Source organism: Penicillium nucicola (genome assembly GCF_028828085.1).
Source record: "Penicillium nucicola strain IBT 29836 chromosome Unknown utg000010l, whole genome shotgun sequence".
In the NCBI taxonomy this organism is placed as follows: Eukaryota; Fungi; Ascomycota; class Eurotiomycetes; order Eurotiales; family Aspergillaceae; genus Penicillium; species Penicillium nucicola.
Window position 1 is genome coordinate 3,207,900 of NW_026643134.1, and position 14,518 is coordinate 3,222,417.

Consider the following 14,518-nt stretch of genomic DNA (forward strand, 5'->3'; position numbering starts at 1 on the left):
GCGTGCTTAGTCAGGCTGATATCAGCTGGAGTCCATCTGGGCAAGTGAATGCCTTGGACAATGTGTGAAAAGCTAGATCACAAATTAAAAGACGGAAACTAAGTGGAAGGTGTTGGCTGATCATAATTTGGCTTTGGGGCGAGTTTGGGGGTAGTGAATCAGCCCCCTGATAGAGCACGATATATATTTCTGTACCCATCCGATTACATTGTCTAGTTTTCCGTACATCAATAACCGAAACGGGAGGTAGCAAGATGTTATTTGCTTAGTAGCATAGCTATCATATTTTACAATCATTAGTTCTTAGCTTCGTTATTCACCCCTTCTGTGCTCAGCAGCCTCACCCCTCAAGAACCGGCCAACTTCCCTCTCGGCCTCCATGGAGGATTTATTGCCATCCTTATCGGCTGTGTTACCATAGAGACATTGCCAAAGGTCATCCTGCTTCACCAGCTCTCCATCTGATGGACCACTTGTCATCAATTGAGCGAGGCTGGCCTCCTGCATTTCCATAGAGTTAGCCGAGTCGAGGGCCGTCTCTGTCAGATCTTCGATGAGATGACCATTGCCGTTAGGAGCGTCCGCTGAATGACCTGTTTTTTCATGCTTCTCTTTCTCAATGATGTGAGCCAGTCGTCGAGTGACAGAAAGCTGATAGATGGATTCCTCGACAGTGCCAGAGACAAGGTACATCCACACCGTTGTTGGCTGATGCTGGCCAATACGATGTACTCTAGCGATAGCCTGGAGTTCGATTGCCGTATTGATAAGCGGTTCACAAAGAAAGACATGGGTTGCGTTTATCAAAGTCAACCCAGATGACTGTGCCTTTCCATGTAACAAGAAGCACTCAACCTATTCCTGTAGTCAGCAAATATCCCAACGAGGGGAAGCCTTCGGGATCCATACCGTTGGATCCCTCTTGAAACTCTCAATACCATCCGGCCTGTCAATGCTACTACTGACAATCTTGAAGCGACAAAATGCCTCATAAAGTACCGTCAGAAAGCTCTTGTACTGGGAGAAGACAATCGACTTTGCCCCAGGGTCATGTTCTCGTAGCCACAAAATATGACGAGCCAAGGTGTCAATCTTCGTTCCAAAGGAGTCATTCAGCTCAATATTCTTGATCTCCCTCAGAAGTCCAGAGCTGATGTCACTATAGATTGCGTTTTCAGCATGCTGTTCGTGGCCCTGTTTGTGAGATGATTCTTCTTCCTGGGCAACTAATTCCTGTGGCTTGTATGTTATCTGATGAAAGTCCGCGAGCTTCAGTGTCTTCTTGCACACCGGACAGGTCTTGTGAGAACGCCACCACATGCGAATACAATCACTGCAATACTTATGACCACAAACAGTCAATACACCTAAATAAGTAAGTCCAAGCTCATGCAAAATTTATAGCAACATGCCACTCACCAACTTCGAAAGTTGATTGGCAGATAATGCAGATCCTCGAGGTATTCTCGACGCTGGAATCATCCCTCAAGTGAATGAGGTATCTTCCTTTTGACTTGAGCGAAGAGATTTTGCCGTCAAGGATCTCCTCCTGCCGGAGTCTCGAGTTGAAAAGCTCGTCATCAAGTGGCTTGCCTGCACTTTCCTCGTCGTACGGAGCTACTGTATCTGAGATCTGCTGCAGGTGGCGATAAAATTCGAGCCGATTGTTCATGGTGTCGCGGAACATCTCGACTTCTTTTTCCAGATTGGATGAGACCTTCAGTTGATCCGACATCATTTGACCGGCATTTTTCAAAACCAAATGTACTATTTCATGTTCAGCACGGGCACGCGAGCTTCCAGAACTAGCTTGCCAGTCCAAAGAGGTCAGAATAGTACGAAGTTCACCGACAATACCGCGGAGTGACCCAAGCTGGGGATCTGGCATGAGCTCACTGCGAGCATCCATAATCTTGAGAAATAGCTGTGGAGAGGGCCCTTCGCCTCGCTGAGCCTGAACAAGACCTGCTTTGACCTCGTGGGAAATGAGAACATTCTTTTGGCCGGTGAGGGCATCGTGCCGATCAGCGTACATTGAGCGCAAAGCCTCCATATAGACATACATCTCATCTTGATGCTTTGTAGATCGCTCATACTCGTTGCCCTCCAGTTCTGCATCTTCTTCCTGGTCGATGAGCGACTGTGAAACAAGTTTAACCATGGCAGCACGCCATTCATTATACTGCTCAGCATGTTTGTTGAGTGCTGCACATAGGTCTTCAAACTTCCTGAGCAATCGATAAGACTCGAGACCCTCGCTATAAAGATTGGGCTTCATTTTTGGAATAGTCACAAATTGCTTCTTTCGTGTCTTCTCCTTGATTGTCTTCATGTAGCGCTCAACTTTTCGGGAAATATCTGTCAACATCTCCTTGCGAATATTTTTGGCCGCCTCGTAGCCATCTTCTTCGCGTTTTTCGAGAGATTTGAACTCATCAGAGTCCGGCTGGGTTAAGCTCGGATCACTTTTGATCTGATAGAAAGCGTTTGCTGTGAAGAAAACGGCGATATGCTGGACCTCAAGCGCATTTCGAAGCCTTAGCCTGTATTGACCAATGCGGCTGTTGTTAGAATCTTCAGCCTCGTCATCGTTCAAGTGTTCCATTGCCGATATCATTCCATTTATACCGTCTGTAGCACTGTCGCTTTTCATCCTCTGTTGTCGCAATTGTTCTCTACTTGTTTCAACTAGTTTGGTTGCATGATCTAATGACTTTTGCCATAAGACAAGAGCCTCCATGCGGCGCTTTGCGTTCTCCAAAAGCTGGCCTCTTCGGAGTTGAGAAAGAAGAAGTGAGCGCTCCTCCGCGCGAATAGCCGTCTCATTGGCTTCGATCATTACCTCCAGAACTTCGTCCACAGTCCGCAATGGCCCGTTATTTGCCCCCAATGCGCGACGAGTGCCCGAAGAAACTTCTGGATGAAGACATGTTTTGCGTAGTCTCGTTAACCACACACGCATTTTTTCGATGATGATCGGATCTTCAGGATCCCAAGTCTCTCTAAGGGGTGCACCTGAGTCGTCAAGTCCGCATTCCGCACACATTTGTTCAAATAATTGCCTGTAGTGCTGTTCTTCGATGGCCGTGAAAGGTGTAGTTATAACAATGCGTTTTTGAGGAGGAAGACGAAGCTCGTCACGCACTTGATCCTTGCTGTGTCGAAGAGTGATTTTGTTAATGATGGTGGTCAGGACCGGTCCAAACCGTGAAAACAGTCTTTTCCACAGCGGATTTGAGAAACAAAATGGCCCATAGTGCAGAAAAAGAAGTAGCCCAAACAGATCATCTATGTCTTTGCGCAACGGCGTGCCAGTCACAGCCCAAGCGATCTCCCGAGGAATCAAGCGTGCTACTTTTGCTGCGTTGCTGACACCGCTTTCGATCATCTGGGCTTCATCTAAACAAACGCGCCACCATTGAATTCGAACCAAGGGTGTCTTTCGGGGTTCGAATCGCTTTGTATGCCGGAAATTTCTTGCTGGCACGGCACTCACGTAGTGAATTTCTCGAGAGATGACGGGGTAGGTGGTTAGGACAACGTCAAACTCAGCAAGCTCATCAACAATCATATCGTCTGTTTCCTCTTTCCCACGTTTGATGCCAGTATAAACGTGAACCCGCAGATCAGGGGCATGTTTCGTCAACTCCTGTTTCCATTGCCCAAGAATAGCGGGTGGTGTGATAATAAGTGTCGCACCAGATGGCTTCAGTCCATCCGGGTCAGCCTTTGGCTGTTGCTCTGAGATTCGGCGATTAAGGCTTATTAGAGCAATCATTTCAACTGTCTTGCCTAGTCCCATTTCCTCTGCAAGAATCCCACCCCTCAAGATGTCTGAAGAATCATACCACTTAGAGATGTCGGTTGTCAAAATCATGAAAAGTCGGCTGAAGTAAAATGTTTGCCCGTCGGCACATTTCATTTCTCCGAAAGACATCGGAAGCTCACTTTTCGAGATCTGTTTTGTCGGAACGACTGTGCCATCTTGCTGAACCGCCATTCCCTCTCTCTCTAAAAGCCATCGAAGAGCTCTCTTCTGAAATGGAAAAAGGCTGCAGTCGATCCCAGGACATGTCAGGTTCGAGGCACCTTCGGAGGCTCGGGGAACGTGAACACTTTTGTAAAACTCCCGAGGGGACCAGTGTTGAGGAGAACCTAGCATCTGTTCACGACGTTGTTTCCGATCATATGGAGTTGAAGGGTTATTGAGATGCTCCTGCAGCACATATTTTGTAAAAATCTCCAAAACCGGATCTTGAAGGTAGGAAAGGACTGGGATCTCGATTGAATCCTTCCACAGAACAACGGTATGGAGACTGAACACATCTTTTCCTGGTGATACCGAGATGGAAGCCTGGTAGCAGGCGATTGGAGTTTGGTTAGAGTATTTGTTTGCATGGATGAGACCGCTGGCGTGTTGGAGTTGCTCTAGCAATTCAAACAGTCGCGAGTCTTGAAATAAATGCGAAAAGGTATGGGTTTCATTGAGATCACGTATTTGAAGTTCCATAGCGTAAGGCTCATGGCGGAGGGAGTCTTTCTGCAGCGCGCTGTCTCCATCGTCATCGTCATCGTTGAGTAGGCGAATGTTGCGGACTTCTGTGATGACGGGAACCCGAGGGGGCAATAGGTCCAGACCTTGTAATTGTTCCCTCTTGAGTACGGCGGAAGATGATGATTTCTAACAGGCGACAAGGAGTCTTTAGTATCTTTGTATTGGTTGGCATGACAGTCAGAAGGGCTTACCATGTGCAATGTCAACCGTGCCAGCGGAATGTAACCTCGAGGTATCCCTGTGGCAGATTCACCGTTGCCATCTACCAGACATCTTGAGTTAGCCTTGGTGACCTTGCGACGCTTGGTAGCATGGCCATCGGAGGGCGGCACAGCCGATTGCTCGAAGATGCAATGTAGGGACTCAAAGTGGCTGTCTAGAATGGGGAGTGATATCAGTACACTGGTCTGTTTTCAATTGACCAAGAGATGCAAGTTTACCTGGTAATATGATTTCCTCTGCGACCACCGCCATTCTGACCGCAGGTTTGAACACCTGTGACGCTGCGGCAAATAAATTGAGCGTAAACCCAGAGGCGACAACTGGGGCCGATAGCTTATCGAAAAGTGACGGCGGATACAAGCGTGAGTCACGTGTTGATAACAGAGGATGATCCGTGCGTCACTTCAAGTTCCGAGCCTCGAGTCAAGTTCTGATGACGATTGCGATTGATAAGATATCCGATTAGATAAAGGATAAGATACTGGATAAAGCTGTCGGAAAGATACGAAGTATGGAAATCGAACCTTGGAAGGTCAACTCGACAATAAATTGATATGGATAATCTTGGAAGGTGTCAAAGTCAGCCAGACCCAAAGAAAATATGGATTTTATACCGATTTCACAACAAATCCATACTCGTGCAGTTTTCGGCTTTGCGGCTAATCTGATTCTAGCCATCTATCTCTGCCTAGATACGACTCTGATGTGGTGCCTCCCCGATATGTAGTGGCTGCTACATCAATTGGCTCGGCTCTCAGGAAGCTTTGCATCCAAAATGCATTCTGTGTGATGGACGACACATTTGGCATAGTTCAATCGACTTAAAGGCTACCATAGTATTCAAATTCACGCAGATAAATCGACTAAGAAGAATCAATGTGGCAGTGACGGAAAAACCACAGAGATGGCATAAAACCATTTGGGCGAGCAAGAATTGACTTATATCGCCCTCAATATTCTTTTCTTTTAACCTGAAACACAACAGCCTTGGATGCACAGTCGCTTGCTGGGTACTCGATCGAATTGTTTATGGATAATATGCTACATTCAACATGCCCGGGGAGAAGTATTGACGTTTGAGTTACAAAAAGTGAATATGTTGCCGCAGAAGAATCCCGTCAAGGGAGTTGCCTGTCCCATTCTCATATTTCATGGTGATTGTGAATTGTCCTAGAAAGGAAGCACTTCATCGTGGCGACAGAAAGGGCATTTAAGAAAGTCCTTCACGATACCAACTTGAATCTGCCACTTCGATAGACATTTCATGCAAACATAGGACTCGACGATGCGCGGCTCCAGAGCCAAAGTTGGATAGATGTATTGGCGCGAAAGAAGCAAAAGATCACTGGCAAGTCCAGGAATATTCGCAAGTAAACTTTCAAACTCCTGCTTCTCCCGCAGAGCCCTTCTGTGTTTCTGGCAGATTGCCACAATCAAAACACGAAGATCCCGATCTTCTGCTGATGTGGTGGTGTATGCCTGGGAAATTGCAACCAGAAAATCATCCGAGTCCCAAAGATTTTGTATGGCGCAAGTAAATTTGAGTCTGGCTTGAACCTTGAGATACTCAATTTGGTACTTTGCAGCAATATTGTAAACCATGATGTTGAATAGCATAGGGCACATCATGTTTGTGGCTTTGTTGATACCGTCGTAGGATAGCCCGTAGAAAGAGCGTAACATGGCCTCGACGATGCGTGGATGATCGTCCATCATTTCGAGAGCGTACTGCCCGGTGAGGTGAATCTCCTTTGATAAGATTGGTTAGCTTTTCAGGTTGTTGAGCGCACGATCTCGATGATAGCTTACTCGGCCTTCACCTGCAATGAGACGACAGAGGACAGGAGACCTTGCGCAGAGCATGAACCTGTGAACCTGGAAAGTTCTGTCTGTTGTGATGACAGTGAGGTCGGAGAAGGCAGCAGAGTGCCAGAAGCTGTTGTGGTTAGCCCCCACGATTTCGGGTAAACATGGCTCCCAGGACTTACTCTTGGAGCCTGTGGACAAGCAAATCCGTGCCCTCCACGCCGAGTGCAGTGAGCTCCATCGTATGGATATGCCCTGGAAGACGAAAAGAGAGTAGAAATTGGCTGGCGATGAGAACGGGGATAGTTGGGGGATGGGAAGGATTTGTAAGATATGAGAAAAGAAAACAAAAGTGAAATGGAACTGAGTTTGCCTAAATTTGTGAGACGGAGGGAGCCAGGGTGACTTTGGCTCAGCACAAAGTCAGGCAGAAGGAGCTTTGTTGCTGTTAGAGCGTTATACGTATGTCTTGAAGAGACGGAGCTCTGTGTTGAAACTACCACTACCGTCTGCAGTGTACATTAACACAGTAGTATGTTGGTCTATATGATGAATGTATTATTGGAACTAATGACTATTGCTTCGAAATTTGCGCCCTAAGGTGCAGGAGACCCAGGTCCCTTTCCAAGAATAGCTCTCACACTGCCTCGCCCTGATTCCTGGTTTTGTGAAGATGTTTGGGCCTTGTCTTGGGAATCCATATTATACAGGACAGTCCCATTAACTGCGTGAACAGACTGCTGGTACGCTTTTCCATTCGTTTCGCTTTGATATTTCTCAACCGTGTCACCCCATGAAGTTGAAGATCCACCAGAAACTGATCTGTATTGTGCTTTTCCAGATTGAGTAGTGCGAAGATACGATGGTCCTGAGGTTAAGCTGTAAGTGGAAACTCCGAGTCCTCCGGTTGTCTCGAAGTTGAAGCCTCTCGACATCGAAGAGTTGATTGTCAGCTCCTTTGTAGTAATGCCGTAGGTTGCGTTCACAACCAATGGGTATTCGAAGGAAGTTCTGTTTGAGGTGTATGTGTCGCCACGCTCGGTGATAATGTTCATTCCAGTAGTAAGCTGTGTATTGACTTGGCTGTATCCCTGTTGATTGAGAAGGCCATAGTTGGAGAAAGACAATTTTTGAGACCATGAAAATTGAGAAGACTCTGCTTTGAATGTTCTCTCGGCCACCACGGAGTATGATAAAGAGTCATTCCCTCCAGTAGCATTGTGCGCAAGTTTTCGAGAGATTGAAAACGTTGGTAAAGGTGCCTCCACTTGTGGGCCTTGTCTGTCTTCTTTAGTGACAGCCTTGGAGGAAGAGCCCTCCTCAAAATAGAGGAAGATATTTCCTGTGACAACCCAGTATGAACCAACAGTGTTTGCCAGGGTAGCTGTTCCATCGGCCGAGACACTGAGACCAGTCACTCGGATTTCAAATGAATGCAGTTCACCATCTTGTAGCATGGGAAGATAGGGAGAAATATCAATCTCTGGCTGGCGGAGATCGAATGCATCAATACCAACAATGGGACGCCAGTAACCCGGAGCTACGCCTCCCGTGAAGATGACGGGAAATGGCCAGACTAGCCCGGCAAGGATGCCATCAATATAAAGTTGAATTTCTCGGAACGGAGTGTATCCATAAAGTTCACCCACGGTACTTTCAAAGTCTTGAGTGTCTTGGTTAAATACATTAGACCACCAGAACTCTTCCTCTGATTGACCGCATGCCGAGATCGACACAACGGCGCGCGATGCTGCAGCCGGAATCTTGAACATCACAGTCGTATTGTCTGTTGGCACCGAAAACGCACTCGAAGAATCTGACGCAGACTTTTGAGAAGATATGGGCAATATGATATCCGCAGTTCTCGCAGCTTGTCCGTAGGAGAAGTGTGCTGTCAAAGTCACATTGAACGAACCGGTGTAAACGTCATTTATGATATTGCCCAGGTCAAAGATCAGCTTCTGGGGGGTTTTCCAGAGTGAGTTGTATTGAGACATCTCCTTGATATAAGTCCAGACAATTCCGTTTGTTGTCGGCTCTGCTGTCGAAGTCCGGAAAACTTCATTGTCCCCGAGATACATCAATGCCAGTCGATCATATTGTCTCCCCTGGGAAGTGACCGTTAAATTGATCCGAACGGTATCAAAGTCACAACTTGGGGGTTCATAGTCGCCTGTTTAAGTAGAAACTTAGCCTTCTCCAGACAAAAAGAAAGATCGGGTCTTGATTACCCACGAACGGCAATCCGTAACTTGCCCCAAAAACATGATCCATAAGCAATAGCTCGACATTGCAGCTATTTTCTCCACTGGGGTCGAATTGTAATGGCGTGTAGACCTGGAAGACGTCTTGCAAGCTTGAACTTGGTGTCTGAGACGAAACCTGAAGCAAAGACTGCGATTTGGGATTCAACGAAGAAACCAAGGGGATATGCAACCATAGCAGTATTCCACACAGAAAGGCTAGAGCCATTGTGCTAAGCAAGCAGCCTCTGAATTGACTTGTTGTATGTCACTAGTGCTGGCAGGGAATATGCAATATTGCAATGATTCTGTTCTTCCGCCTCAATAACGAATTGATTCGATTATACTGAACAAACACACTCAATTTTTCAACGAATTGATCAAGGAAGATGAGAGACCACCAGCAATTGCGAGAGAAAAAGGACAGTTGACGCAAGAAGTCCACTGCCCCTGAAGATAAGAAGAGGGGAACCTGGGCAAGTGCATCGCATTAATACACGTCTAGTCCATTTTGAGACGTTGTTGATCTCCTACGCTAAGAGAACAGTTATTAGTCAAGTATCCAATGGGCTTTCCAATGGTAACCAAATAACCAAGTAAGAATTTTGGAGTTGGATAAGTCCCATAATGTGGCCAGACTATTAGAATATATAACTTATATGTACAAAACAAAAGGAACAGAGTAGGAGACCCAAGTCTCATGTATAAAAAATCACTCCATATCCATGCACGGGTTCTTTTCCCAATAGGTTCACATAAAAAGGCGCCAGGCACCAAGAATCAAAGCGGCGGTACCGGTACAGACACCCCTGGAGAGAAATCAAAATTAGCATATGATGCAAGAAGAGAATTCGGAGATCATACATGAGCCACTGTAACGTTGAGAACTTGACAGCCTCGACCCGTTCTCTCAAGCCAGCCACTTCCTGCTCAATACGTGTTTCGGTTTCCTTGATCCGCATTTCCTGGCCGTTTGCTTCCTCACGAATTCGACCCTTCTCAAGATTCAAATCCAACCGGACAGAAGCTTGAGTCCGACCAATTTCATCACGGAGTCGGGAGTTGAGCTTGGCAAGGTCTGCTGCAATCTTCTCGTGGGATGAGCGAGTCAACTGAGCCTCGGTGGAGTCTGCATTAAGCAGCTCCGAGCGTAGCTTAGCAAAGTCCACTTTCTGTGTGTATGTTGATCTCTCCGAGTCTGGTAAAAAAGCTTGTGTTAGACATCTAACTAAAGCTAAGCGCAATGCGCCAGCTCTTTCATAAGCACATACCTTCCCGGAGAACCATAGTTCTGGTCAAGTTCTGGATAGACTCCTGAATGATATCGTTCAGTACCCGCATCATAGCCACGGACTGTTCCTCGCTGAAGCCTTCCGTCTGAAGGCGCTTCACAAACTTTAGCGTGTCGAAATGATGTTCGCGAGGTCGCGCCGGTGTTGCGTGAAAGGCACGCCGAGCTGCATTAAAGGTTGCCACATAGACGCCATTGTGACGGATGGGGTTCGATGGGGGGGGTTGAAGATGGTGCCGTTGGAGGAGAAGGTCGTCGGGAAACGAGAGAGCTGGAGAAAATTCCCCGGGAAGATGACGAAACAAAGCGGGATGACTGATATATATGACCGACTGAGTGTGTTTGTCGGCTCAAAGGACTCCAGCCTTGAAGAGGTCTTTGACTTGCGGGCGCGGCATGGAGGGTGATGGTTATGGAAGGACGTGACGAGGCGCTGTTCCAGGTCAGACGAGGAAGGAGAGTGCGCGGGACCTCCGCGACATGTTTGTGTGATGCCATGCCAAGGACAGCGGGCAGTATTTGAGTGATAGATTGGATGTTCAAGTGTGAAGCTGGGAGAGATCCCGGTCGAGGCCTCGGGAAACGAATGACTAATGCGCGGAAAGACTGACGTTTCCCGATAATTCGACATTCAGTGACAGGAACCGCTTTCTACAATACGCTGTGAAATAACTCTTATCACAACTTGTTTCCGACACTCCATACATCCAGTCTATTGATTTACTCCAACATGATGGCCAGCGTGGTAAGCCTCTGACAAAACACTGCTCTGCATTCAACGCCAATGTACTCCATAGATCATAGGATGACCCGCCGTCCGGGTGGGGCTTAAAGCCCGAGGATCTCGAGTTAACGAAGATGACTGAGAGGCGGAGGATACCTAGGAAGTTTTGGATTGAACAAATCAATTGAAATGGATAAGGTCCATCAAGTGTCTCGCTATAATTCGAGGCATTCGGGATATCGCTGAGTTCGGGGCGGAGTCCATAAAAGGCGATAATTCTTATATTGTTCAGCCATCATGTCGAAGAAGAAGCTTGCACAACTAATTTGCCGAAGCTCCAAATGTCGCTGCGAAAGTAAATTGCGCTCTTGATTGCCTAGAGTACGGCGCAGTAATAATTGATGGCAAGTATTGCAATACGTCCAAGATATCTACAAAGAAAAGAACCTTTTTGCTTCGTATTTCAAGCCCAGCAAGAAACCGGGTTTGATTTCCCATTTCATTTCTCAATCTTCGAAATCCCAACAAGCATTGTGAACGGTTTGCTTGGCAGCTAATCAAATCGTCCCGGCGAGAGAACGAGACAGAATAATCGCCTTCGAGCGTCTCCACGCATTGCCCGCCTTCTACTATACTGTTTGGGTTAACAACCCAAAGGAGTTAAGTATTAAGAATCAATTGAATCTAGGTTATCTTTTTAAATATGTCTCAATGGAGATCAAAATTTGCATGCAAACGCTATCACAAATCCATGCCCATGGGTATTGCATCATAGACCTCTCATTTACAGGTCAAACAGCTTTTTGAGCTGGTTCATGGTGTCCTCGGGGCCATCGACAGCGTGTCCAATGGTGCGAGAGTCTTCATAGATCTCAAAGTCGTTACCTCCAACGAAAGTCTTGTCACCGAAGAAGTGGATGGTGCTGTATTCGATGCCCGAGATGCCCTTCTCCGCCTCGATGTGCTGCAGGCAGTAAGTCTTATCCCAACCAGTGGGGAAGACATCGAAGGAGATTTGGCCACCAATGGAGTATCTGTAGGCATTGCATTAGCAGGGCTATGAAAGTAATTGCCTTGGGAGCACTCACGTCAGACCGTAGTCAGGGAACTCCTTCTTCAGGGCCTCGACCAGGGTCTTTCGGACATTGTGGATCTTGTCATAACTATAAAGTCCGTCAGTTCATGATGAATTCTCTATTCAAGGGGATTGCGTACGCTTCAAACTCGTTACGCTCATCATGGCTGGCAGCACGTCCAACGGGGCTAATGTTGACCATTCCGTTGCGGAACTCAACAAAAGTACCGCGCTTACGGGGAAGCTTGGTGTTGGCAATAAACTTCAGAACAAAGTCCACCAGGTTCTGGTACTTGTCCTCTCCGAGCCACTGAATGAAGTTGTTGCTGGCAAGCGACTGGCCCAGACGGAATGCGGTCAAGCCGTTCTCGGAGAAGCAGAAATCAAACATAGTCGTGACATCAATTGAAGAAGATCCGAGTTGTTCTTGCTGTTTCACGAGGTTCGAGCCGCCAACCTAGACTGCATTAGAAGCGAAGTATGGACATTGCTTGGGCGGGGACAAACAAATCCAATGGCACACTTGTGGCGCAATCGTGAGAGGAGCTCAAGCATCTCCGGAGAGGCATGCTGCAGTTACCATAGGTCAGCCAAATATGAATCCAAGATCATGCTTCCATCACAACATACACGTCTTGCGGGGGTGAGAGTCTCGTCGACATCGAACAGAACAACAGTGTTCTTGATAGGGCGGTTCTCCAACGTGGGATAGACACTAGCAGCTTCGGTCATTTTGAATGAATAGCAAGAATTGAACCTCCGGAGAAGAATTAAGAGGGGAAGTTCCAGACTCCGGGATAAATATAGAGGGGCGCTTTTTGACCGCAAGCGGTGAGCCAGGGCGGAAGCTTAGCGCATCCAGCAACAGAGAACCTCGGGAGAATGCCACCTGGTCTTAAGAGTTAAGCAATTGACTTTGATATGAATGCTATATTGTTACTCGACCTAGTGAGCGATGTGTGGTTGATACTTGGTCCGAGCCTACTCCATACCTGTTATCGATAAGATAGTAAGTTGGAGGGGTATCAAGAGTAACTACTACTCCATGTGTAATTTCACCACTATACTACCTATCTACAGTGTCATGTTCCATCCAATACCAGTTTCCAGAACGCCTAGGCCAACACAAATCCCAACAGGAATGGACTCAGCGTCCCATTGTGGACTGGAACATCTTGGCTGCAAGTTCGCTCAAGAGCCGGGTCCGATCTGGCTGTGGAAGGTCCAGGAAAACTTCATAGACACTTTTGCCCTTGGCATCACGGACAGCCCCTAGTCGATTCCCAGCAACCGCGCCAGCTAGCGCACCGGGGAAGTTGCCAACAATGAAACCCAAAGCACCTCCACTGACACCACCGACTAGTGCCCAAAAGCGGCCGGTTGGGCGAGTCCGCCTGCCGCCTTCTCCATCATTTTCCTCGGCGAGACCTTCTTCGCGGAGCATCTCTTCGAAAACGGATCCAAACTGGTCACTATCACGGTCATCGCGATTGCCGCTAAATCCAAAGTTGGACCACGAGAACCCACTACCACCACTAGGTGGTACCTCCTCTTCCGCTTCCTGGTCTGCTGCTTCATATGCACGAGCAGCGTCGTACTCTCGGCGGCGTGCAGAGTCAGAAAGAGTATAGTAGGCGTCGTTGATATCCTGGAACTTTCGTGTCCGGGCAGGTCTCTCGGGGGAGTCGGCCGGGACTCGATCCGGGTGGGATTTCAAGGACTCCCTGCAGACTAGTCAGACAAATACTGCCAATATGGTTATGATACGCTTACCTTTTGTATGCGCTGCGGATCTGTGATTGCGTGGCATCATGAGAGATTCCTAAAATCTTGTCTGTGGTCTATATGAAGTGGAGTCGTTGTAAGATAGCAAGGGAGCTTACAGTAATCGGGGCCTGTTTAAGGGTCAGTAAAAATAGTCAAATAGTGGGGTATGATCAACACACTTGACATGGTCTTGGATATGTGAAGAAAGAGAAGTCAAGCAATTCTGTATAGGACGAACTACAAGGCAGAGGGTGAAAGCCACATCACATGCAGTGACGTCGCTCCCAGCCTGAGGCAACAATTCACTTACACGTTCCGTGGTTCACTTGGGGATTTCTATGGATTTCGATACTTCAACAACTTCAAGATATTTCTCACGGATATTCATCTCGGGAATAGTCGAATGGACTACACTAAAGGTTTCAATGGAGGGGCCAGTCTCAGACATGCAGTGTCGAAAGGCAAAATGGAGTTCGGGACTAAGTTCAGCTTGCGACACCCCCAGCCACCTTGTTCCGCACAGGGGTAATTACTCCCTAACATCAGAGGTCCCTGACTTTGATTCGCTTGAACAAAACCTCCAGTGTTTCTATCTCTTTCCCCTGAGATTGCAACTGCCAGTTGTCACAGAAGAGGACTCCATACCTGCACAGCACATCCGTGGTGGAGCAAATGCACACGGCGGCCTAGACCACACACATTGCGCATAACTGCAGCTCTTAGTGGCTGACTTGCATCTGACTCTTTTTTTGCTCTTTGAGTTGCCACACAGAAGGGCAAAAAAGGTCTCAAAAGGAGCCGTCTGGGTAATTCTTGCGCAATCGAATCTCTAGGA

The 14,518-nt window shown here is 47.4% G+C and overlaps 6 protein-coding genes across 6 annotated transcripts; all 6 read right to left on the minus strand.

The window, feature by feature from the left end:
* Positions 1–312: 312 nt before the first annotated feature.
* Positions 313–5,029, minus strand: N7511_009767 (uncharacterized protein; the record flags this gene model as incomplete). The annotated part of the gene is made up of 5 exons (XM_057132144.1): positions 313–855; positions 910–1,367; positions 1,420–4,681; positions 4,747–4,931; positions 4,996–5,029. 5 exons carry the CDS (start codon positions 5,027–5,029, stop codon positions 313–315), a joined length of 4,482 nt encoding a protein of 1,493 aa, XP_056980132.1.
* A 918-nt stretch (positions 5,030–5,947) lies between these two features.
* On the minus strand, positions 5,948–6,824 carry N7511_009768 (BTB/POZ domain-containing protein; the record flags this gene model as incomplete). Its single annotated transcript, XM_057132145.1, has 3 exons — positions 5,948–6,526; positions 6,587–6,713; positions 6,766–6,824. The coding sequence occupies 3 exons, from the start codon at positions 6,822–6,824 to the stop codon at positions 5,948–5,950; spliced, it is 765 nt and encodes a 254-aa protein (XP_056980133.1).
* A 355-nt stretch (positions 6,825–7,179) lies between these two features.
* Positions 7,180–9,082, minus strand: N7511_009769 (uncharacterized protein; the record flags this gene model as incomplete). Its single annotated transcript, XM_057132146.1, has 2 exons — positions 7,180–8,756; positions 8,815–9,082. Coding segments are annotated over 2 exons (1,845 nt in total), but the record flags the coding sequence as incomplete, so codon positions are not given.
* A 495-nt stretch (positions 9,083–9,577) lies between these two features.
* Positions 9,578–10,748, minus strand: N7511_009770 (CCDC90 family protein; the record flags this gene model as incomplete). Its single annotated transcript, XM_057132147.1, has 4 exons — positions 9,578–9,635; positions 9,691–10,024; positions 10,098–10,388; positions 10,451–10,748. The coding sequence occupies 4 exons, from the start codon at positions 10,746–10,748 to the stop codon at positions 9,578–9,580; spliced, it is 981 nt and encodes a 326-aa protein (XP_056980135.1).
* An 877-nt stretch (positions 10,749–11,625) lies between these two features.
* Positions 11,626–12,648, minus strand: sec53 (phosphomannomutase SEC53; the record flags this gene model as incomplete). The annotated part of the gene is made up of 5 exons (XM_057132148.1): positions 11,626–11,875; positions 11,930–12,004; positions 12,057–12,373; positions 12,424–12,486; positions 12,547–12,648. 5 exons carry the CDS (start codon positions 12,646–12,648, stop codon positions 11,626–11,628), a joined length of 807 nt encoding a protein of 268 aa, XP_056980136.1.
* A 415-nt stretch (positions 12,649–13,063) lies between these two features.
* Positions 13,064–13,869, minus strand: N7511_009772 (putative DnaJ chaperone (Caj1); the record flags this gene model as incomplete). The annotated part of the gene is made up of 4 exons (XM_057132149.1): positions 13,064–13,640; positions 13,690–13,750; positions 13,800–13,811; positions 13,863–13,869. The coding sequence occupies 4 exons, from the start codon at positions 13,867–13,869 to the stop codon at positions 13,064–13,066; spliced, it is 657 nt and encodes a 218-aa protein (XP_056980137.1).
* Positions 13,870–14,518: the final 649 nt, after the last annotated feature.